The sequence below is a fragment of the Pseudonaja textilis genome, chromosome 3 (genome assembly GCF_049901715.1).
Source record: "Pseudonaja textilis isolate UNSWEBS1 chromosome 3, rPseTex1.2, whole genome shotgun sequence".
NCBI lineage: Eukaryota > Metazoa > Chordata > Lepidosauria > Squamata > Elapidae > Pseudonaja > Pseudonaja textilis.
In genome coordinates, this window is record NC_141992.1 from 155,864,219 (window position 1) to 155,888,240 (window position 24,022).

The 24,022-nt window shown below is 37.2% G+C and overlaps 1 protein-coding gene across 1 annotated transcript in view; it reads left to right on the forward strand.

Moving 5' to 3' along the window:
* Positions 1–15,383: 15,383 nt before the first annotated feature.
* TAF4B (TATA-box binding protein associated factor 4b) overlaps positions 15,384–24,022 on the forward strand; it is a 56,909-nt gene continuing 48,270 nt past the window's right edge. Inside the window, exon 1 of the mRNA XM_087931187.1 lies at positions 15,384–16,199. Coding sequence (XP_087787313.1) covers positions 15,545–16,199 — 655 coding nt within the window. The 5' untranslated portion in view covers positions 15,384–15,544. The remainder of the gene's footprint in view (positions 16,200–24,022) is intronic.

Here is a 24,022-nt window from a genome sequence, read left to right on the forward strand (position 1 = left end):
CTGCCCTACCAGTATTTGCTGTGACATCCCCTGAAAATAAGACCTAATGGGTCTTTTGAAAAGACCCGGTCTTATTTTGGGAAAACACGGTAGTTTTCACCTGAGTGATGTGATTGAACGCGTCGTGTCTTTGTTTGGTTTCTGTCACTCCTCTCTCAGACTTTTGGGGAAGGATTTTATTTTCCCTGCCTGGAAAGAAGTTGAATAAAAACCAGACGTGTTTTGGAAAAGATTTATCATAACTGGTTCACTGAACTCAACAAAATTTAGGTATTGATTTTGCTGAGCCGGTATGAACCAGCTGAATCCCAACACTGACTCTGATTAGTTAATAAAGGTTAAAAGCAATATTATTAGTTTTGTAAGTTGGAATAGGGTGACTATATCAAGGAAGAAAATCATCACAATTTATAACCCAGCTCAGCCTTGTGGATAGGTATATATGTCCTTCTAATCTAGTGACTTTGGAAAGAGTCAGGTCTTCAGAGCCAACTTGACAGGCAGGATATGGATTACAGAGATGGGACAGAGGTGGATTACTGTTTCAGAGACAAGGGACAGAAATGTCTCACAAGATTATATTATTTAATAAATGGGCCTAAAGCATGCCATCTTTATTACCAAAATGATTTCAGGACTACATATAGAGCAGAGGCTATAGTTTCTTATATCCTGGCATAAATCAATAGCTGACTTGATTTCAAGTTATAAAGAAGAAAAAATGCAGCATTAAAAAGAAAGTACATTTGCAGAAACTTCTGGTTTGCAGGGCTTCGGCAGCAGGCAGGAATCCGTGATTGTGCGCGGTTTCTGCCTGGGCTCGCCGCTGGAGTGCCCTGAGCCAGTTTGGCTTTGGGGCTAAGCCACCCCGTAGAGGTGGTGAAGAGGGGGGAGATCCAAGCAGGGTCAAGGAAAGCCGCATCTTTCCTCCCCAGCTGGCTAAACTCCCTTTCCCGAAGGCAGTAGAGCGGCGGTCAGAAATGGCCGCCTCAAAGAAGCACTCATCCAGAAAAGGAAGTGCAGGAGGAAGTTAAGAAGTGAAAGTTTTGGCTGACCAGGATAAGAAGCAACAACTACGGTATCCTGGAATTTAAATTTTATAAAAGATACATCGCTCCCAAAGAAGATTCGGAAGCAGCAAATGAAAGTGAAAGGGGAAAGGTTTTTTTTTTTCACTCTCCTTCCTTATGGTGACAGCGAAGAGAGATGAATGAGAAATTGGAAAAACCCGCTTTTGCACCAATAGGTAATTAAACTGGAAATATAATTAAATGCCAAGGGGACAATAAAGATTTCTGAATATTAAAAAATCCTTTTTTTGCTATAAGTGGGAAGGGAGAGGAAAGGAATAAGAGCAGGATTTGGAAGGAGGAGCCTGCCTGGAATTCAAAAGAATCTAAAGTTAAATCTAAACAAGACTTCTAAAAAATACATTTTAACTGGAACTTTGCAACTAAATAGTGACCCTAGGAAGAGAAAGTGAAAAAAGAAGAAAGTGTTAAAAGAAACAGCTTGTGTGTATTTGGATTGCTTGGTGACTTTGGGACTTCTGGAAATTATATTTGAATGACTAAAAACAATTGGGTGGTTGTTTAAAAAAAATTCTACAATGACATCACTTGTGGATGAACTGAAAATGGAATTTAAAAAATATAAAGAAGAGGAACAAGAAGTGAAGGGCTCTCTTGGTTCCGTCTTTCAATTTTTAGAAATGGCGATCTGTACCTACGAGAAGCTACAAGAAAAGATTGCGCAACCAGAAGATTGGGACAAAGAAGAAGCCATCTTTGATGAACAAGTAGCTTTATCTGGGGAAGAAAGGGGAAAGGGGGGAAAGAGAGTGGAGAATTTAAGACCTAAAAAAACAGCCAAAAAAGGGAAAAATAAATGTGAAAAGTGGATATAATGTTAGAAAGCAACAGAAAAGGGGAGTACAGAAGAGGGAAATGGAGGTGGAGAGACAAGGGGGTAAAAAGGGAGAGAGAAGCAAGGGAGGAAGGAAGGGAAGAGAAGTTACAAAGGTTTGAAGCAAGATGTAAAGAAACAGGACTTATTCAGAGATAATGGGTGAAAATTTAACTGAAAAAGTGATTCTGCAAAGGTACATAAGATTGTATTGTTATATTTGTATTAGAAATAATGTTAGAAAATTGGAAGCAACATATGATTAAAAAGTGGGATAAAATAGTCAGTGTAATTCAGTGAAACTTTTGTGAACAAAATAAATGAAATGAAATAAATGAGAGAATTGAATTAGGAAGGAATGGGAACATTTTAATTAATCAATGTTTTATAAAATATAAGTGAAGTGGGGGGGAAGTAACTATGAAAAGTTTATGTGTTCCCATAGAAGTATGATACCTATTTGAAAAGAAATGTGTAAAATGTTTAAGAGTTAAATGAATATTAATATTAATGATAGAATTGAATTGGTATGGATTGTTGTTTTAATTATATTATATATTTATAATTTTTTCTTTTTTTAAAATACAATAGTTTTAGAATGTACCAAGCAGAATCCGAACGGAAGTTATGTATTACATTGTTATAATTTTAGGGGAAAGATATAAAGGCGTCATACGCCAATCAGTGATTACAGGAGAAATTTTGTTTAATGAGAAAAGATAATAGACAGCTGAAACAGGACAGACAAAGAATATAAGTATAATGATTTGAATCGAGATGAAATAAAATAAAATTAAGAAAGTTAAAAGAGGGGAGAAGCTATATAGAAAATGTAGAATGGTAATGAGATATGGAATGGTATATAAAAATGAGCATGAACTTGAATTTGTGTCTGTACGAAGAGATGTAACCCGGGATCAAGCTGCTTTCAAAAAAGATGTTTTATGTGTTTATGTTTTATGTTTTGTTTGTTTTTAAAATCAATAAAATTTTCAAAAAAAGAAAGTACATTTGCATAGTACCTTATGGCATTCAGCATTCAAGTGAAGGAATGGCTCCCCCCTCCTAAAAATTCATGTATGGGCCATATTTTCTATTTAATTTTTTAATGTCATGAATATATCTTTCCCACTGTGGCAGATGCACAGAAGCAATCACGATAGCTGTGGTATGTTTTCCCTGAAATATTAATTGTAAAATCTATTCTGCAGAATTGTATGTTAACAAAACTGATTGTCACACTGTGGAAATTATAATGGTAATTTCTCCCTAAATAATGCACAAAATTATGTTTTCATATGCTTTCCCAGAACTCTTTCATACCCGTAATGTTCTCAATATGGGGCTTCTTACAGTATATTATAAATTAGCATCAATTACTATAGCTCACAGCATTGTCAGTCTAGAGACAAAGATAACAGAAGCCACATAATGTTGTACCACCAGATGCTAGGGGACACTTTGTGCACTTCATGAATTTTCAGTTGAAAAGCACTGTTGCTAGTTAGAATAATTTATATCAATTCCATACAGGTGATGTTTGTTTATTTCTATTCCTGTTTAATGATTTACTTTTGGTGGCTGGTTTCCTATTGCTTTATTTAAGACATTTAAAACATTTATATCATCCTTCTGAACCAATAAATCCAAAGGTAACTTAAAATGTTTTTTCACTGCACGTTCAAATCTGCCAATAACCAATAGTTTTCTGCCTAGTCAATGAAACTAGAGTTTTAATATTTAACCCTAGTCTGTTAATGTAACTATGCTGTAAACAAACAATATAAAAGGGAAACCTTTTGGCAATTTTTCATAAATGAGATATGTCACCTCTAATTGTTTTGTTTCATAGATTGGGTTTTCCACAAATTGTCTTTCTTTTTCTTATTTTGGATCTATGTATATTTAAAAGGGATGTTTTTTAAAAGAGGATCCAACCACTATTTTTCCATCAGTATTTTATCCTATGAGAAATCCAGAATAGACGCATAGAAATATATTCAAAGATATTTATGCTTCAGAATCAGTTAATTAATTAGCTTTATGTAATTTTCCTACAATCTAATGCTAAGCTAGAACTTTAGTATATTGAATTTGTAAAGATAAAGCATCATAGACAACTTGGCAAACCTTCACATCACAATAATACATTGTTGAGCACTCTGCCTTCAGCTGTTTATTGTGCTACATTATTTCTCTCACAGTCTGGTAGCAAACTGTAAAAGTTCTATGTCCAGGTTATAAGATTTTTTTCCCCCTTAACTTCTTAGAAGTATCTCGTGAGTTTCTAATAAATACATGCCACTGAGAATTTAAGGTCATGTTTTTCCTATACTCTTGAAACAAAAAAAAAACACGTTTTTTTTTTTGTCATCAAATTGTTGAAAATATACAAAAGACCCTTGTCAGAGAGATCCTGTCAGTTTATGATTGATAATTACAGCTACTTGCTTGATGGCTTTATACGCTATACTAAAACCATAACATTGTTTTGGTTTACAGTCTTGATAGAACTTAACCATTGGTTTGTAAATATAGCTTATAATTTACCATTTTATGCAATCTTACCTGATGATGATTATTTAATCTTTATTTAGTATGGCATATGATATATAATGTAAGTATAGTTTATTCTAATTCACATTTTCCAACTAAAATTAAACAAAACTCATTAAGTTTGGTCACAATGTGTTAATGTAGCATCTGTTAAGATATGAGGATTAATAACACAAGTATTACATTTCTATCATAACTTACAAAGGAAATGATGATGATAATGATGTATTAAATGTATTTTCTGCCTGATACCTAGAGATTTGGGGCAAGTAACATATTATTAAAACAATTTCAAAGCAAGGAAACATAAAAAAAATGAATAAAAATGGCAGATATAACAAAACTGAATGGGAACAAAGAAAAAGGAGTTCAATCATCTTTCCCTAGGTGAACAGCCACATCTTCAAGGGTCTTCAAAACACCAGTTTTGGGGGTTATTTGAATCTTCTGGAACCTCTTTCCAGAAGGTAGGTACCACTATAAGGTGTACTTCAAGAGTCCTGATATGTTTTGTTTAATTGATGGGCTCCCTGGAGTGTGTCTATGCTGCTAGATCAGATCAACAAGGCAGATTCTACAGGAGACAGGTGGCTCCTCAAGTAACCAGCCCCTAAGCTATGTAAGATCATGTTTGTATTATAATTTACAAACAAATTAATCTTAACTCTGGGCAAGACACTCACCTTCATCCAACAAATAAACCCGACATGAATGAGCAAAGCATTCTTATTGTGTTGCCTTAACCCAGCTAACTGTGTTTTGTTATGCAGTCAGCCAATTATTCCTTCTGTCATTTTGAGATTCATAGGCAACAAATTCTCTGGCTACTTAATGTCAAAGACAGAGTGAAAAAGTTTGGGTCCAAGGTCAGGTCTAGCTAACCAGCAGCAGGAAAACAGCTGATGGACCAGATGAAACCTCTACATCTTCAGAGTTGAATGGACATTATATATCTTCAGTCTTTCCAGAAAAACTGAACAGGATTCATAACAGAAAAAATGACTAAATGTGTGTTTTTATGTGTGTTTTCAAAAGAGCAGTCATTTAGTATCATTCTTGCATTTATATTCAATAAAAATCATAAATTCTAACTACAAATATCTTATTTCTTACACAAGTTCAGAAAGCAACTCTTATATTGCTAATATGGTTTATTTACACTTCTGCGAACCTGCTATTTGAATCCAATTTCAGTTCCAGTAGTCAGGTAGCAATTGTGACATGCTTACTGTGTCCCAGAGCTGCAAAAAAAATATGTACATCTTATTTTTTCTCATTATGAAATATTTTGATGTACTGTACCAGTGGAGAAGAAAAATATAAACAATTATATTGTAATTGATTTTCTTCAGTAGCTCAGATAAAGGGATTTATATTACTGCAATTGAATTTGTAGTTCTTGAGCACTGCAGATAGAAAGCAAATTGCTACTAAATTTCAGATCTGTGGGACTAAACAGGTTAAACATTATCACCTGGATACAATAACTGAGCAGTTATTTTATAGGATATCTAAAGTTGGTGGGAAAAATTGCATTTATATATAATTCAAAGAGGTTTCTGCTCATTCATTGGGAAGAAGGTAGCAAATATTAAAATAATCTCTTGGCAACCAACTGTATTATATAGGAAACAATTTAGGACAAATTATGGCAAAGTCCTGCACAAAAACATCACTATGCTATTTATATGTAGCCCCCCTGAAATATTATTTTCCAGATAAATGTATACAGTTACATATAATAAAGATATACAATATAATTGAACAGAATTCTTCTAGCAAATCTGCTAATATGACTTCAGTTCTTGTGCAGTTTCTAATCCTGATTTCTTTCTAGTCACGGCCTTTACAAATTGTCTAGACTCAATTGATTATCCAAGCTGTCTTCAAAGAGCAGTTGCATAACATGCCTCCTTGTGTTTGGGCTACCTGTTAAGTCCGGGAGATCGGTCCCGGGTAGATCGGGTTGCATAGAGAGGCAAGACTCAAAGTGCACATTCAGCTCTTTATTGAATATACAGTTGGGTCCAGGATCTGCGAGCCGCTTGGCTTTATTCAGCCGGCCGGTGGCTCGGCGGCCAATGGCAGCGCTTTGAATTTCCCGCGATCGGCTCGGCCAATCGCGGTAGATTCTTAGCGCACCAATCACAGTTGTTTAGTTGACCAATCGGGTTGTGGTCCGTGTGGACCAATCAGAACTCAGGATTTGGAGAATGTTAATATAAAACTCTACCCAACTTTCAAACACCATCTCACAATGTGGATTTTCCACATTTCTCAGGCAAATCCAGATCTGAAGACCTAGAAAACTCTTAAACAAAAAGTCATTGATGTGACTGCCGAAGATGATATTGCAGCACTTAAACATATTAAGTCCTTGAAGTGGCTGGTTGAACACAGATTAGCCTCCTAGTTAGAAAAATATTTAATTTATATGCCTCAACATCTTGGAAGAGCATTTTCTAGAGCTCATTTTGAACAACAAGACCAGTGGTGGGATTCAATTTTTTTTTTACTACCAGTACTGTGGGCGTGGCTTGGTGGATGTGGCATCGGAAGGATACTATAAAATCTCCAGTCAGAGGTGGTAATTGCTGGTTCTCAAACTACTCAAAATTTCTGCTACCGGTTCTCCAGAACTGGTCAGAACCTGCTGAGTACCACCTCTGAACTAGACCATGATAAGATGCAGAAAGTTTCATGGAGTGCCATTTGAAGAAAGATTGTGTATTTGTGGAGCACCAGTCTTTGAAGACATTGGGCATATTTTTTTTGACTTTACTCTGCAGAAAGAGGTGCATACTTACATTCTTATTTAAAAACTAAAACATGCTGGCACACCCAGGATAAATTGTCTTAACGTTTGCGGTGAATGAATCTGTATAACACTAGTAAGACTTTGCTCTTTATATTAAAGACCATTTTGAAGAGGACAATATAGATTAGAGTTTACTATAAACTTGCTCTATTTTCTTTAGATCTACTTATATATTTGTACTGGTTTTATACTTCTATATGGTCAAATGACTAAATCAATAGTTTCTATTCTGTTCTAAATTGCCTAAATCTAGGACCACTCCTGGATGAAGGAGATAAAGCAGGAAGTTCAGGACTGCTACTAAAAGGCAAGATCAGTTGTTTACAAAAAGCTATAGCTATAATGCAGAGCTCTCAAATTCAAAGAATCAAGAGTGCTTCATGAAGTCCAATTCATTACCTCATGGGCCATAAAACACAATAGATTCTTTAATGTGAGATTACACCTATTCTGATAAGGGTCTGATCAAGAAGCATATCAAGAAGGATTGTGTATTTCCATTGCATGTACTTTTGCCAAAATCATAGCTTTCCTAAGATATCAAGTGTGATGTATGTCTATTCCTGGTTTAACTGCAAATCCTTGCAGAACTAGATAAAAAGACCTTAATCAAGAAAACAGCACCTTTTTGAGATATAGTATGAATGACAGTGACAACATTTTCAGCAAATAAACAAGACTCCTAATATTCTTATTTGATATGTTAATTAACACATTGTCCAGACACCGAGAAAGAAATTAATTTCCTTATGGCTTTGAACTGCTACACAGCTCTGCTTGCTTATTATGATAAGGTGCTACTTTAGTTGTTGTAGCAGCTAATGAAGAGGCAACTTATACCTAGGCTGCCTGATAGTTTTCACTCTGAAAACCAAATGACAAATATTTCTAAAGCAGACAAAATTAAGTGTGAACCAGTCATTCAGCTATGTGTAAATGTGGAGCAACCATATATTCTTAGGAACATACTATGTAATGTAAATAAATTTGGATATGGGGCATTTTCAAATAAATGTCTGCTTTTAGATGAGGTATGAAGAAGGTAAGGCAAATGTGATCCTCTTTTGACACCAATTGTTGCAGAGAAAACACAGTAACCCCTTTGCTTCTTTCACATGGCATGCATTTTCACTGCTCTCCATAAATGATTCTCAGTCTGTGAGAATACAAGTGATTCACTGAGGATACTGCACGCATGCGCGTGCGCACACACACACATATATATTCATTTTTTAATTAAATTGTCTAAAAATTAATTTTAGGATAAAAGATGAGTATTTTTGTGTTAGGTCACAAATGCAACTGCTAATTAAAACTGTAATCTTTTACATACTTAACTGGGAGTAAATCATTCTGAACCTAATAATAGTAAATGATGTAACAATAACAGTAAAAGTTCTTGCTGATACTGATACAGTCTGGTGCCTTCTAAACATATTAGAACTCTTATAATTCTTAGAAAACATATTTATTGTGGTTACAAGTTATGACAGTTATGTTTGGAGGCAGCATGTTGGAAAAGACTGATATACAGACTTGTGCACACAATATGCTAAACAGTAACATGGTTTGACTGGCATTTGCTTAGGATAGTAGGCAAAGCCAACTATTTGGGTTTCTTCAATAAATAATAATGTTATAACATCTTCAATAAAGATGTAAGGGGACACCAAACATACTATATTCTGACTTAGCATGTTGTGTAAACACAACTACAGCATAATTTACCTCAGACCTTTTAAGTAGCACTTTTAAAAGAAATCAAAATATAAAAATGAATATTTTATTTAAAACGTCTTGATGTGTGACATTAAAATGTTCATAGGGTTGTTCTAGCACCTTGTCTCTCAGACAGGGAAAGAATGAATGCACAGACATTCACCTGGGTATCTGGTACAAATAGTGAGGACACAAAAATGGCAAAACATGCACTGCAACATCATAACAGAAACATTTTTTTGTAATTGCTTCTTGATATCAGACACAAATATGTAAATCATGTGATTTGTATTCTGATGCAAACTTCATTGTTTATTTGTCGATCACACTTATATAGCTGCCAATCTCACAAGAAAGTGACACTGGGTGGCATACACCTTGCCCAGCCTTGTCTTCTCTGTGAACATGTATGGCATCTGCAGCAAACTGAGATTGCAGCTCATGTAGATACCACATTTGGTATCATGATGCAAGTTTTCTCACTTGCTCAGGCACCTTTCTCCATGTTCATGGATGAATGTCTATCCTGGGAAGCAGCTGGAATGATACAACTGACTCAATGAGTTGGTTTCGTGACTCCCTCGGGATTAGCTGACTGGGTCATTTAGCTGATTTACAGTTTGCACAAAGCACTTACATTTCCAATGTTAGTATATCAGGAAAACAAGGTTAATGAATGCATTGAAGAATCTTTACTAAACGTATACAAACCTGTGTGACATTTCAGCTTAAAACAAATGTAGTGCTATTCCTTGCATTTTGTTTATTCATTTATTCATTTATTATTTATTTAATTTATATTGCTGCCTATTCACCCATGGCGACTCAAGGCAGCTTACACAATGTAAAACCATATTTAAAACAAAGAATAAAAATAAACATAAAAAACAATAAAAACTAACAAAAAGAATCAAATAAATGAATAAAGTACATCCCTCAGGGATGGGACCCGCAACATTACCTGACTCCTCACTCTAATGGGTCGGATAGATGTGACCGGCAAGAGATGTTCTCTCAAATAATCCTCAGATAATTTTCCCATAGTGTCTGTGAAAAGCCAGTGCCTGTGCTTTGTTTTACACCTTAACATGTTTCACAGACTTAGCCAATATTTATTCAATAAACCATGATTAAATCATACTACTACCTTTATGTAATAGCAAAAGTAGCTTTACTAAATCCTCTGCACAAACCGCATTTTAATAATTATATATTTATGCCAGTAAGAAAACTATACAAGGAAGTCTTATGGTTCTTTTTAAACTCAAAATTCAGTTTTAAAGTGAAAATAACCAACAGCTCTCTCCTGGTAGCAAGGATAAGATATAATTTTTAAAATAGTTCCTTCAATTTATTTTTTCCTATAATTAAGTTATTGAGAAATTTGTCAGGCTTCAGAACACATTCACAATTATTTGGAATCTCCAAAATATTTTTGTGGAATATGTGTGTGTGTATGTGTATGTGTGTGTGTATGGTATTCAGCTTTGTTCGGGTATTTTCCCATGTCATTGTAGTTGTGCTTTTAAAGTTGTAGCAACGTTTCAGCAGAATCTCATCTGCCATCATCATTGTGTCTGTCTTTTTTTATTGTGTTGTGTCCGTCTTTTTTCCTCTTGATTGGCTGGCAACATTATGTTTCCTGTATTGGAGGCTTTTAGTGCGGCTTGGCTCCGAGTAAATGGATGGCTATCATTTATTAGGAAGCTAAAAAAAAAAAGCTACAAAACAGACAGAAGATATTAGAAAAACCAATCAAGCAGAACACAGCAAACTCCAAGACCAAGAAACACAGACCAAGACTCCCAACCAATCAGGATGAAGAAAAATCCATTCTGGCACAGCGTAGGCTAGCACCAAATTTAAAACAAAAACAGCTGTGAAAGTCTGACTCACAGACGAATACTATACAGAAGCCTGACGATGGCAGATGAGATTCTGCCGAAACGTTGCTACAACTTTAAAAGCACAACTACAATGACGTGGGGTATTTTCCCACATCATTGTAGTTGTGCTTTACATACATACATACGTACGTACGTACATACGTACGTATGTATATGTATATGCATATATATATATGTTTTCTGAGGTTCTCGCAGGTATTTGTATGTGGATCTTTGGTTGTTCGGGTTTTCTCCCGCGTAAGATTCAAAGTATCTGGGCAACGTTTCGATGAAGTCTCATTCATCATCATCAGGCCTCTGTCTTCGGCTCTTGCTTCTCGGAGTGATGTGAGATTGCAGCTGCTTCTTCCTTCCAACTGCCAGTGGGAGTGGGACTTGATTGGGTGGGGGCTTGGCTGTGTTCTGATTGGCTGGGGGGAGTTGGCTGTGTTCTGATTGGCTGGGAGTGTGTTCTGTTCAGGTGGGGGCTTGGTTGTGCTCAGGTTAGTCTTAGTTGCCGTGGGATTTGAGCTGGTGAGCTGTGATCCTGTTGTTTGGCTTCGCATTCGTGGTCATGCCACATCTTCATGGTGGACGTCCGTTCACTTCATGTATGGGTCGGAGGGGTTTGAAGTGGGTAGTGATGCAGCTGTGGTACGGCTTCTGGTCCGTGGTCGTGTCTCATCTTCTGTGTGGGTGTGAGTCTGCTTTGTATGTGGAAGTGTGGTGGTAGCATCTTGTGTGGCCCTCGTGGGTGTGGGTCTGGTGTCATTCTTCATGTTCGGTACTCATTTGTTAATGAGGGCGGGTTTCCAAATGGCTGGTAGGCGGGAGGTATCATCTCGTTTATTCATGCTGTATGGGCGTTTTTCTATCTTGTTGGTGATTTCGAGTCTCATTCTGTTAGCCTTCATCAATCTGAATATATGCTGGATTTACTACAGGAAAGCCTACAATGCCATACACATGGAACTGTGAATGCCTGCTGCTACACAAAGGCAACAGGTGACTAAGAAACTTCCTCAAGAACTCAGTGGGAGTTGAAAGACAACGCTGGAAGTCAACTCATCAGTTGGAAAGAGGGTGGATGGAGTTTGGTGAGTGTCTAACCACTGCCCTGGATGAAACCCACAGCATCCAAGAGTGCCTCAGTAAGATGGCACCCAAAGATGAGCTACTGAGAGAATGCCTGAGGCAGCAGCAGACATAGGAGGAAGATCAAGCTGAGAAAGTATTATGGCAAGCAAGACCCTGCAAGAGATATACCATCAACAGATAGCTCAGATGGCAAACACTGGGCAAGTATCATGGCTGAAAAGAGCTGGACAAAGACAGCAGTAAGGTACTGATCATAGCAGCACAAGAACAGGCCCTAATCACCAGATCCATAGAAGGATCTACTATGTAGACAGGACCCAAGGTGTAGATTATGCGGAGAGACAGTCCAGCATATTTATTTTATATCCCACCTTTATTATTTTTTACAAATAATTCAAGGTGGTAAACGTATCCAACACACCTTCCTCCTCCTATTTTCCCAACAACTATGTGGGGACAGGTTGGCTGAGAAAGAGTGACTAATTCAAAGTCACCCAGTTGGCTTTCATATCCAAGGCAGGGCTTGAATTCAAAGGCTCCTGCTTTCTACCCTGAGGCCTTAAACCAAACCGGCTTAGTGGCAGGGTGTAAGATGCAGGCAAGAACAGTATACACTGAATAGCTGTTAGAGAGCAGGCTGCATAAAAAACAGCCAGCAACTGTGCTGCTGTTACCCTACCCCTTTAGGTCCTCATCCCAGTCAGCACAGCGACGGTGGCTATAAAAGCTGTGCTAAGAGACAGCTGGGTTTGGTGCTGTGGTGAGAGTTGTGTGTATGTGAAGATCAAGCAGCTTGAAGCATGTAAAGTGGTTAAAAAGAGATACTTTTCTCCAACAATAAGACTTATAAGAAATACTAATTGAAGGAGCTGTAGTAGGAGTTGTAGTAGCAGTGGGGAAGACTGAAGTTCTGGTGAGTAATGACTGAAGGCTTGTGCATATGTGTTGTCCTGCATTGTGGTATTGGCTCATTTGTGTGTTGAAGCCATTGACTTGGAGCCTGTGACAAAGCCACAACATCCCAAGTCCAGATGAAGATCCCACAAAAAGTTGTTAAGAATACCAGGGCTAAGATCCTGTGGGATATCCAGAGAGGCAGGTACTAGCCAATCGACCAGACATTGTGGACCATGTCACAGCAACATCAGGAAGGAATATGAGAAGCTGGAGAAGTACAAGGGTCTGAAGGAGGAACTAGAGAGGCTGTGGAAAGTAAAGGCCAAAGTAGGTCTGCTGGTGGTAAGGAGCACTTTTTATTTACAACAATAAAAAATTGAAAAAGTATTGTGTCTTTGTTAAGTGACATCAGCACTGTGAATTCAACACTTTCAGAAACCCCTTTTTGGAATCAAGTCTGAACTGTTACACAACCCTAAAGTCTATATTTGTGTCTTATTTTCCTTTTCCCATATCCCACCTTCTTCCATACATACACAAACATAGTGGTTATGCATATGTAACACTGCTTTCTCAGATGTGGAAGCAAGAATGTACTCTTCTGAGACTTGTTTTTTGATTTTGAAATGAATATGATATATCAGAACCGATAAAATCTCAATCAAAATTTTACCATGCTCTTTCCTAAAAGACCAAATGAACAGTTTTGAAATACTCCAAAGTCTTGTTTGCAAATGTGTATATGATCAAGATGAGGATTTACAATTTTTTAGAAAGTTGGAAAATGCACTGTACATCTAAATAACTTGCTTTCCTCTTTATGATGTCACTTTTGACCTATGTCTGTAGTAGGCAATGTATTTCTCCAGAATTCTTTGATACATTAAACTTGATTTGCTGTCATTTTGAGGTTCCCCCAAAGCTACAGTATGGTGTAAAATGCTCTCCGTACCATTAAAAACATTCAGTATACTCAAATTCCATTTGTGTCATCATTTTTGTATGGTCTACTCATTGCAAATTATCAGCCACTGAACATTATCAGCCTCTCCAAATGTGTTAAATACATGCATCAATAAAAAAGTCGAGTCCTCTAGTTTTGCTGTTGCTTTTACTGTGCAAATGATCAGTTGTAACCTACAGTAGTAGATATATAAAATGATTTTTATGATGATTCAGAAAAATATCTGAGTAGGAAATATATGATATGGGCACAAATATCTGAAGAAATAAAATTCACATTTTTTTCCACAGTTAAATGTGTAATTATTTCATAAGCTGAACTGGTAATGAGTACAAGTGATGTAATATAATTTAAAAAGAAATTAGCAACTGAATTAGGTGTAGAAACAGATTTAAACATTTTTGTGTGAGCCTCTGAAAAACACAATATTTTTGTATACTTGCAGGACATTTGCAAGTACTACAGAAATAAAATGCAAAAAAGGTTGGAAAGAAAAGATTGAACTGAAATTTTATAGCAAGTAAAGTTAATATATAAAAGCCAGTTTAGCCTAGCAGTTGAAGCACTGAAGTAGAAAAATCTTAAGTTTTAGTTTGGTCTTGGGCACAAAGCCAAGTAGCTAAGTGACCTTGGGTCTGTCCCTGGAACGCAGGTGAAAATCATCTCCAAAATTGTCAAGTAAACTCAGTGGGCTTATCTGTAAAGTTACCAAATCTATCAATTAAATTTAACATACTAAATTACACATTTGCAATATATATCACAATCAAATTGGGAAAATGTGACATCACTAGTAGGATGAACTAAGCTTTTATGGTTGCACTGCTTTTGCAAAACCTTCCCTTTGTGATCCAGGATGAGTTCGTTTCCTCTAGAAGGCACAATGTATTGTGATCTCGTATGTAAATACCATGGATTTATGTAGTTGTATGAGTCTGAAGACCCACGTGGCATTGCTCGTCTTCATTGCTCTTCATGGAGACCCTGCAATGTGACAAAAGCCCTTGGATGTTCAGCTATTAGTGGGCAACTATATGCAGGCAAAATTACCTAGAGCACATCTAACTTATATTTTTGACAAATTGTTATGGCTACTTGATTTGTGGTATTTGGTATTGTAAAAAATTAAAACATGCGCTCATTCAAAAGCAGAGCACGGCTGAAATTAAGAGAAGGGAGAACCTGTTTATTTACTCTTAGATACAGAACGAAATAATGTGAACGTCCCTATTCCCTTTCTCATGAGTCAACACTTCTTGGCAAATGTTTTCCTCGTTTCATTTACCATTACCAATTAAGCGAAGTTATGAAACAATGAATAACTTTAAGGGACCCTGAAGCACAACACAGCCGAAAGTAAAAGTGAGCTACACAGCTTACCACCGACTTTCCCGCCTAGAACAGCCATTTCGGGGGGAAGGAACGTTTCCTTTCCGTGACGTCCCACGAAGGCCGCCCTATCTAACGACTGGGTGCACGTGCTAGATAGAGAGCCAGAGGCGTGCAGTTTACGCCTGCGCTCTGCGATGCTACATAAATAAGAGCGTTCTTACTTTCTGGCGGGGCGGGGATGGGATGTAAGCCGTGGAAGGCTTAGCAGGGGCCCGCCGCCGCTCTTAGGTGTAGCACCACCCGCAGCGGCACGTGCCCCTTGTTTCCTCCCTTACGCTTCTGGTTGGTGGCGCGGGAATCCCCACGTGCATGCCTGCGAAGAAGAAGAAGAAGAAGAAGAAGAAAAGGGTCAGCGGCGGATGCGTGACCGTGTGGTTGTTTGCCTGCGAGCTGGGGACTCTCCTGCTGGTTTTGCTGCACCGCCAACTGCGGGGCTTTTGCTCAGCTTCCGAGCACCTTTGGCGGCTGCTATGCTGTGGAATAACTCAGGCTGCACCTCAAGCTCTAGTCCTGTGCCCTCCGGTGCCTTTTCCTTCCTTCATGACTGCTCCTTCGCCGGTGGCGGCAACCGTCCTGGGGAGAGTCATGGCCCCTGGGCCTCCTGAGCATGCTGCTTTGGCAGCCGATCCCCCCGTGAGCGCGGCTAGCGGGAAGCAGGAGCCCCGGGAAGTGCTGCCCGCTCAGAGAACGGTTTCTTCTCCCTCCTGTCGGGCGATACCCACTGGCAGCCCTGCCAGGTTTGTCCTGAATCCTGTGGGCGCTAGGCTGCCCCTAAGTGTCGTCCCACCCTTTGCCGTTCAACCCCAAGCGCTGCCCGCTGCTCCCATAGGAATCAAACTAACCCCCTCGACTCCGGGTCAGCAGTCTAGCAACATGGGTGTGAGGCAGCCAGCCCCTCCCTCGGGAGGACCCAAACCCGCACAAACGACAATACAATTGCCTGCTAATTTTCAGATCCCCCAAGGTAAGCAGCTCCCTTTTTGGACCGTCCGTTTGATCTTAATTATGGCTCTTCTGCCACCTCCCTATATAGGCTGAGTCAAAGTTACGGTGAATTTTGAAGCACTCGAATGATGCTGGGTTCTGCGAAGTTTTGCTCTGTCGAAACCTTTTTCTAAAAACCGGATATATAAAAACCATGTGTGGAGTAGCGCAGCTATAAAGTTCTTCCATGGTTAATTTCATATTGGGAAAATTGTATTCACAATTTCTTGAACAGTATTAGGCCTTTTGAGATGTGAGGGGATAGAGAAGAGAAGGGTCCAGATATTTAACATGTCTCAGTATATCTGATTCAAACTACCACACTAAATTACCCAATGTGTATCCAAATTCTCCGAATTGTACTTGGGCTGCTTGGGCAGAGGCTTTCTTTTTGCCCATCTTCAGAAATACCCCAAATGTAGGACAACTCAGTTTTACTGAGTTCTCAACATTTTCTAATTGTACTGAATATTGTATATCAGTTCATTCCAAAAAACATCCACATCATACCTTTCGACTGTTTGGTCAGTGGTCACCTTTGAAATGTGTGTGATACAGTGAAATATTGGGAATAAGGGTCAGGATTTTCAGTGCGTGTCAAAATAGTCTTAACCATGGTCTTTCATTCCTAAAAGTCCAAACAATAGGAAGGGCCAGGTGTGGATTTAAGAGTTTTAGAAACTTAAGAAAAACTCTGTATGACTAAATGACACAGTTATTTCTTTCCCTCATTTTCCAGGTTTAGAAATGTTTAATGTAAAATAATAAGAAAAATTAGCAGTTAAATTCTTAAATCTAGAATAAGATTTATATGTTTTAGGGTGCGAGTCTCTGAAATAAACACAAATTTACTGAATATGTTTATCAAGCATTCCAAATATTTGCAAGAGTATTTTTCATGTGCAAAACCAAAGTTTTGAGGAAATAAGTAACTTTTAAGGTATGCATATATGTCTTCTGTTGGCTTCTTTTTATTGCCACTTATTTTTTTCCCAAACATCAGGGTCTTTCCTTATATTATCAGTTCAAAATAACCAGGTATTAGATTTATTATTACCTTCCATTGCGCAACTTGGTTTTACTTCATCTAGTCTTATATGATTTACTTTTGCTCTGTATCAACCATTTTTTCAACACGCCAAAGGCTTTCCCCTTTTTTGAGAGCTTAGCTTTACTGCCATGTAAAGCCATAGGTTGGGCAGTGCAGTATATAACATTCCTGTGACCTTAGAAAAATACAGTCTGTTCCTATTTTAATTTCTTTTCTGTCTCTTTGCATTCAGTTGGTATTACCTGTTAAACCAATCAAGGCTTTAAAATTATTGCTGTCATATTCTGTTCTTTCACTTTCAGTAACATATTTTACTTCTAGCCAAATCAGTAGCATTTTCAGGATATTTGAAATTGTTGAAGTTTCTCCTAGGATTTTTAATGCCAATTTCTGTTTTTCTATTCCAGCATTTCTTAGAATAAATTTGATGTTACATTTTAAAAAGCTGACTGTATGCAGTCTTACTTTGATGCCATTATTCCTGTCTCAATTCTGAACTTTCAGTTTCTCCAAACTTTATTTTAACTGTTGTTTTCTGTTCATCCAATAGGTTCACCCATGATTTTAAGAGCTATCTACAATTTGTAGTAGTTTATATGAGATAAGTGTAATTTTTTGGTATACTGGTCTTTTTTTGGTAAAGAAGTATAAATTGATCTTTTGGTTTATTGTCAAAAAATATCTTAATTATTAAATTGAAATATGTAATAATTGTAACAATTAACAATTTCCAAATAAAAATCCATTATATCAGAGGTCTCCAACCTTTCCGACCTCAGGGACCATTAAATTCGTAATTTTAAATCCTGTGGATCTGCCTAATGACTAGCTGGGTGGGCGTGGCTAGGTGATCATGTGACTGGGTAAGTGTGGCCAACTCGATGTCACTCACATTGAGGGGCACCTCGCCGGCCTGTACTCACCCCTCCCCTCCCAGCCATTCCTCACTTGCCTGGCCGGGCTCCTTAGGGAACAGGAAACAGTTGTTGGAGCTAAGCAGCCCCCATGAGAAAGAGTTGGCAAAACAGCTGGCTCAGTTCAAATTGGATCTGACCAAGAAAGGGGCTCAGCAGAAGCACCTCACGGAGAACTACGGGCATAGACTTTCCAAGCAGAGGGAAGACCCATGGGAGTGCAAGGCCAGGTATCGGCACCTGGAAGCTCAGTAGGCTGAGATGGTCAGCCAGTTCCAGGCCATGATGCAGCCCCCCTGGAACAAAACCAGTGGCCCTTCCCTCCAGCCTTTGCCCAAAGCCCCGCACCAGGAGGTTGAAGCAGACCCCAAGTTGGAATTTCTGTCCCCCTTCGATTCACACAAAAAACCCTGAAGTGGGAGATTCTGCAGCAAAACAAATGTTCATTGCATGTATCCGGACCAGGGACCATAGTTTGAGGAACCCTGATTTAGTGCGATATAAAAAATGCAAATAATTTTTCTGGGGATCACCAAAATTTTCTCGTGGACCATCAGTGGTCCATGGACCACCACTTGGAGACCCCTGCATTATATCATGATTAGTAGATTCTGGTGCAATAAGTTGGTATATCTACTGTATGTCATAACAGTATTTTATATTTGAAAATTAAAATCTGTTTTGAGGTCTCCTTGGTACTTCCGAGTTTGGTTGGTTTAATGCAGACATTTTCATTACACAAACTAGGTAACATCAGTGGTAATGGGAAGTGGGGTTTGCTCTCAGTTTATATTCTAGTAGTTTGCCATGTCAGCATTGCTAGAAGTGGCCTTGGTAGTTTTTTGGTTGGGCTGTTTATTGTTAGCTTGTTTGGCAGTTCTTTTTGTACCCTTTTTGGCTTGTACATTGTCTCTTTTGAACGGTTGTAGATGTTTATGTCTGTGTACCTATTGATGGCCGATTTGTCAGAATGCTAGACTTCCTGGTATTCTCTAGTGTTTTCAGACTTGGCTTGGTCTAGGATGATTATAGTCTCCAGTTGAAACTATGGTTAAGTCTGTCCATGTGTTGTAAAACTAAAGAATTTTTATCTTGTCTTCTGACTGCTAGTTGGTGTTTATGGATACGTTCTGCTAGTTTTCTGCCTACATAGATTGTGCTACACAGTGGCTATTATATACCTTTCACTGTATATTGTAGATGACTTCTATTTTTTCTTCTGGAGCTGCTGGGTGTTTTGGCTTACTTAGGATATTCTAAGGATGTTCTTCTTTTTCTTTGCATAGCATTGTTTTAGCCAACTCAAATGCAGAATTGGAATGTCAGCCCTACAAATAGATCAAGAAACCAATGTTGTATAGGTCTAAAACTTTTATTAGAATGCCTGTAGTAGAATATTTCAAGTTTGATTGTGTTTCCCGTCTTTCCTCTTTTATTTTCATGGGAATTAAGTGAAAACCTGCAGATCAGCAGGCAGCAAGATTAGTCATTGGTAAAACACTTCCAAATAAAAACAATTAGAACCATAAGAAGGGAGATGGCATTTATAGGAATTGACTTCTGGAAAATTATGCTCAATCATAATAAAGAAGCACAGTGTCTCCTTGGCTAAAGAACTCCCATTTTAGTTGTGTATTGTAAGAACACACTATTTTGAGGAATTGGTTATTATTGTAATACTCCTTGTGCTGTTTAAGCAGTATCAGCAGACCATAGAATGATGTGAAGTTCTTGTGGAATTAGGATGCTAATTTTCTCACCTGTAAACATTGATTATACAGGAGATAGCTGAGAAACGGTTCCTTGTCTAAAATACTTATTTTGGATCTTTCTGTGAAACATACCTGTTACTGGTGAAACTCATACTGTCAATTTCATAACTTCCTCTCTGTTCATTTCCATATTCTTCTGTCTCTGATATGTGCATTTTGGATTTATACCTGACTATTGGTCTTTCCATTATTGAGGCACACTACAGGATCTCCACTGCAGAAATCCTTAAATAACTCAAATTTTCCTTGCACTGTACTATTTTCACAGATGGAACAGCCTCAGGAATATTTTTTAACAGAAATAATAGTTTTAACTTCATTGTTTCTCAATATGCATATTCTTTCTGCCATATGATAACCAGCAGCCCTTGGTGCAATCTTTATTTCTAGGTTTGATAACCAAAGAAAGGAATAACAATTGTTGCAAGTCTGTTGAATTTGATTTATACATGGTCATTTTTCATCTGTCGCTTTATTCCATTTATTTATTCCATCTGATGTTCATTTTGTTTTTAAGCAATCCATTTAAAATATCAGCACATTGTTCCTAGGACATCCATTTTAATGCACTTTTCATAATGTATTTTTTTACCAGAAGCTTATTTTGTGATTTTTATACTTGTTTCTCACTTTCCCTATTCAGTCACTAAAACCAGTCCACTGGGCATCTTGTCCTCAATCTCAGGAGCTATGTTGATATAACTGTATTTATTTATGAAATCTATAGGCTATTTAAATCTATCATAGCTTTGGGCATGTCAGCAACAGAGAAATCAGAAGATTCAGGCAGTTCAAATGTGTATAAAGATCTATTGTAAGCTTAAGCTCTCTACAAGAATCTGAACTACTAATAGTCAAGGGAAATTAGCGGAAGTTAAGAATATAACTTAATTAGGAATTCTAGGTGGGCTGCACTTAGAGCTCTTGTGAGTGTGAAAGGACTCGTGACTGATGATGCATTCCACTCCTCCCTCAGGATCAGCCTCATCATCTCCTACAGCTTATAAAATATAACAATAAAAACAAATTATGCATCCTTTAGAATAGGGGTGTCAAACTTGTATCATCATGACATCATCACATGACATATCACAACTTTTTCCCCTTCACTAAACCGGGTGTGGGCATGGCTAGCGCGTGATGCATCTGGCCCATGGGCCGCGAGTTTGACAGCCCTGCCTTAGAAGAAAAACTTTTGGTGGAAAGCAACTATATAATGACCAAATGCCACACAAAGAATCTGCCTTCTCTCTGACCCAAAATTTGAGGGAAGAGCAAGGCCATGGGAAGCTCAGTGCTTAACAACAATAATTGGGACTGGCAACTCCATCATTAAGCCATATGGTCATAAAATCAATGTCGTTTGATTGGACCAACTTACAACAGCAAGTTGCCATTGTTTGTTTATTTATTAAATTTATTTGCTTCCCATCTCAACCACAAGGTGACTCTGGGTAGCTTATAGTGTTAAAATGAATAAAATAATGCAACAGTATGTATACAACAAAAGTAAATGCTATAAACATAAAAATAAAATTAAAAGATGGGGAGGACAGAATAGACTAAGCAAGGGTGAGGTGGGATCTGTTATTAACCTGTCAACCACCTCCAATATTGCCTTTGGAGCCCCAGGCCAACTGGCAGAGCCAGGTCTTCAAGCCCTTGGGGAAAGTCAGGAGAGTGGAATCCAACCTCACTCCTTGGGAGAACAGGAGCAAATTGGTTAAGCAAATGGTTGTTAGGCATAATTTCACACTTTGCATCTTCCTGTAGGCTTCCCCAGTGACTTTTATTCATTGGAAGCCAGCAGTGAAGGACACAAATAATGATCATGGGATTGTGGGAATTGCAGCTGTCAAAATTATAAGTTGTATTGTAAGCAGACATCCAGATTGTGGTCACATGACAGTGGGAAAGTTGCAATGGCCACCACCACAACTCTCAGTTATAAATCTTGTTCAGTGCCACCTTAACTTTGAACGGTCACTGTTGCTGAACAAGTGGTCATTAAAGAAGGACTACCTTACATATAAAGCTCTAAAAGCCCTAAAGCCTGTTCTGATCTTCTTTTCTGCCCGCCCAACCCCATTTTTCTTAAAGGAAACATATCTTGTAAAAATAATACAAATACTAAACAGCAGCTTAATTATAATGTATATTTTGTATTTGTAAACCAAACAAAATTTTCTCCAGTGATATAGTAGGATAGAGCTAACAAACTTAAACTCTTGAAATACTTGAATGTTGTATTTTATTTATACCAGTAGGTGGCAGTGTTCTATAATCTACAATTTGATACACAATGTTAAAAGTTATTCTCAATCTTGCATAAAGTTTGCATTCTTTATGAATATATTTCTAACATTTAATACAAAATTACAACCCTGGTATAACATAATTACAAACTCACTATACCACATTTACAGAGTACAGCTTGTTTCTGAGTTTATTATAATCAAAGCATTTGAACAAAATTATTAGTAGGCAATAGGATTTTCTTCAGAGTTTCTTATTTGTTAATAGTTTTCATTAAATATTTTCACATAACTACAAAATATATATGAAACTATATGTACTGAAAGAAAAAAGACAGAAAAGATAATAGAAGTAGAAGAGAGTGCTGGTAGAAAGAAAGAGATATTAAGCTATTTTCAATCTTCTTTATAGCAGTTACAAACAAATTCATTATCTGTCCTTCCTCTTTAAAGTTACAACTTGCTTTTCTTTTTCTCATACTCAACTTGTTTTATTTAGCAAATCTGAAAATCATCAAATGCATGTTTTTCCATTTTCAGCATAAAGCCCAGAAGAGGTTTCCAGTCTTTTATAAAAGTAATTCCTATCACTGAATAACAGGTCATTTTTCACCATTACTGCATATTCTGCCATCTTCATGATCTATTACTCTGTTATGGATATTCAGCATTTTTCCACCTTTGTGCTTATATCAGTAATAATATTGCTGCAGTTACCACATACAATATTGGTCTTCAATACATTTACTCTAATTGGCTACCCATAAACCCCAATAAGAACAGTTATTGTATCATCTGAATATTGGTCTTTAAAATTCTTTGTATAATGATATACATTTGAATCCAATACTTTGCTTTTTTGCAAGCCCCCACTATAACTCATTTTCAGTAGTGATTAGAAGTACTTTTATATATCTTCGATAATGCCTTTGATAATATCTGCTTATGTGCAATCATTTCATACATATTCCTTCTTAAATTGAAATGCAATGTGAATTTCAGTGTTTTAATCCACATTATCTCCCATTTTTATGTTATAACCAAAAATTATAACTCATTTAATCATGCATCCCATCACTTACTCTGTTTGAAATCGCTGCAAAAGTTTATGCATTTTAACAAGAACTTGTTCATCATTTGTACATACCAGTAATACAATTTCAAATTCTGTTTTATGTTCAATCCCAGTTTCCTTTTTACTTATATTAAATGCCTCTTAATTATTTACATGAAAACCATTGAAAATTAAATCTTCCTGCAGTCAGTTGTTCTCTTGATTTCATCATAAGTTGTCCATCTTCTTGTACTAACAATTACTAATATGTTAACCATTTGTCTTTTTCCATTGTTTCTTTTTTATAAAATGCTTCTTGTGCTCAAACCATTAAGGTATTTTTGAGCCTAACCTGGGCTTATCTATATACCATACTCTTAAAATAGCATTAGTTTTTTTTTTCACTTAGTATACAGTATGTGAAATTATGTTTGACATGGAGAAATAAGATTTCATTTCCACTATCCTCCCCCCATTGGAATATCCCAATTGATCTATACTATTCAGTAAACTATTAATGTAAATTAATGTAAAAGCAATTGTGTGTTTTGAATATAGCAAAGACTATCTTTTTTTAATCTGTTCTCTTAGTGTCAATAAAGGCTAGCATTCACATGTGAACCATCTTTACTTTGCATTAAAATTAGAAATAACCTGAGCTGACAAGCTTGATAATACTTAAAAGTACTGTATAAGGCTCTTGGGACTTTTCTAACTGTGAAGAACTGTGAGCAAATTAATTCTGAATTTGCTTGTT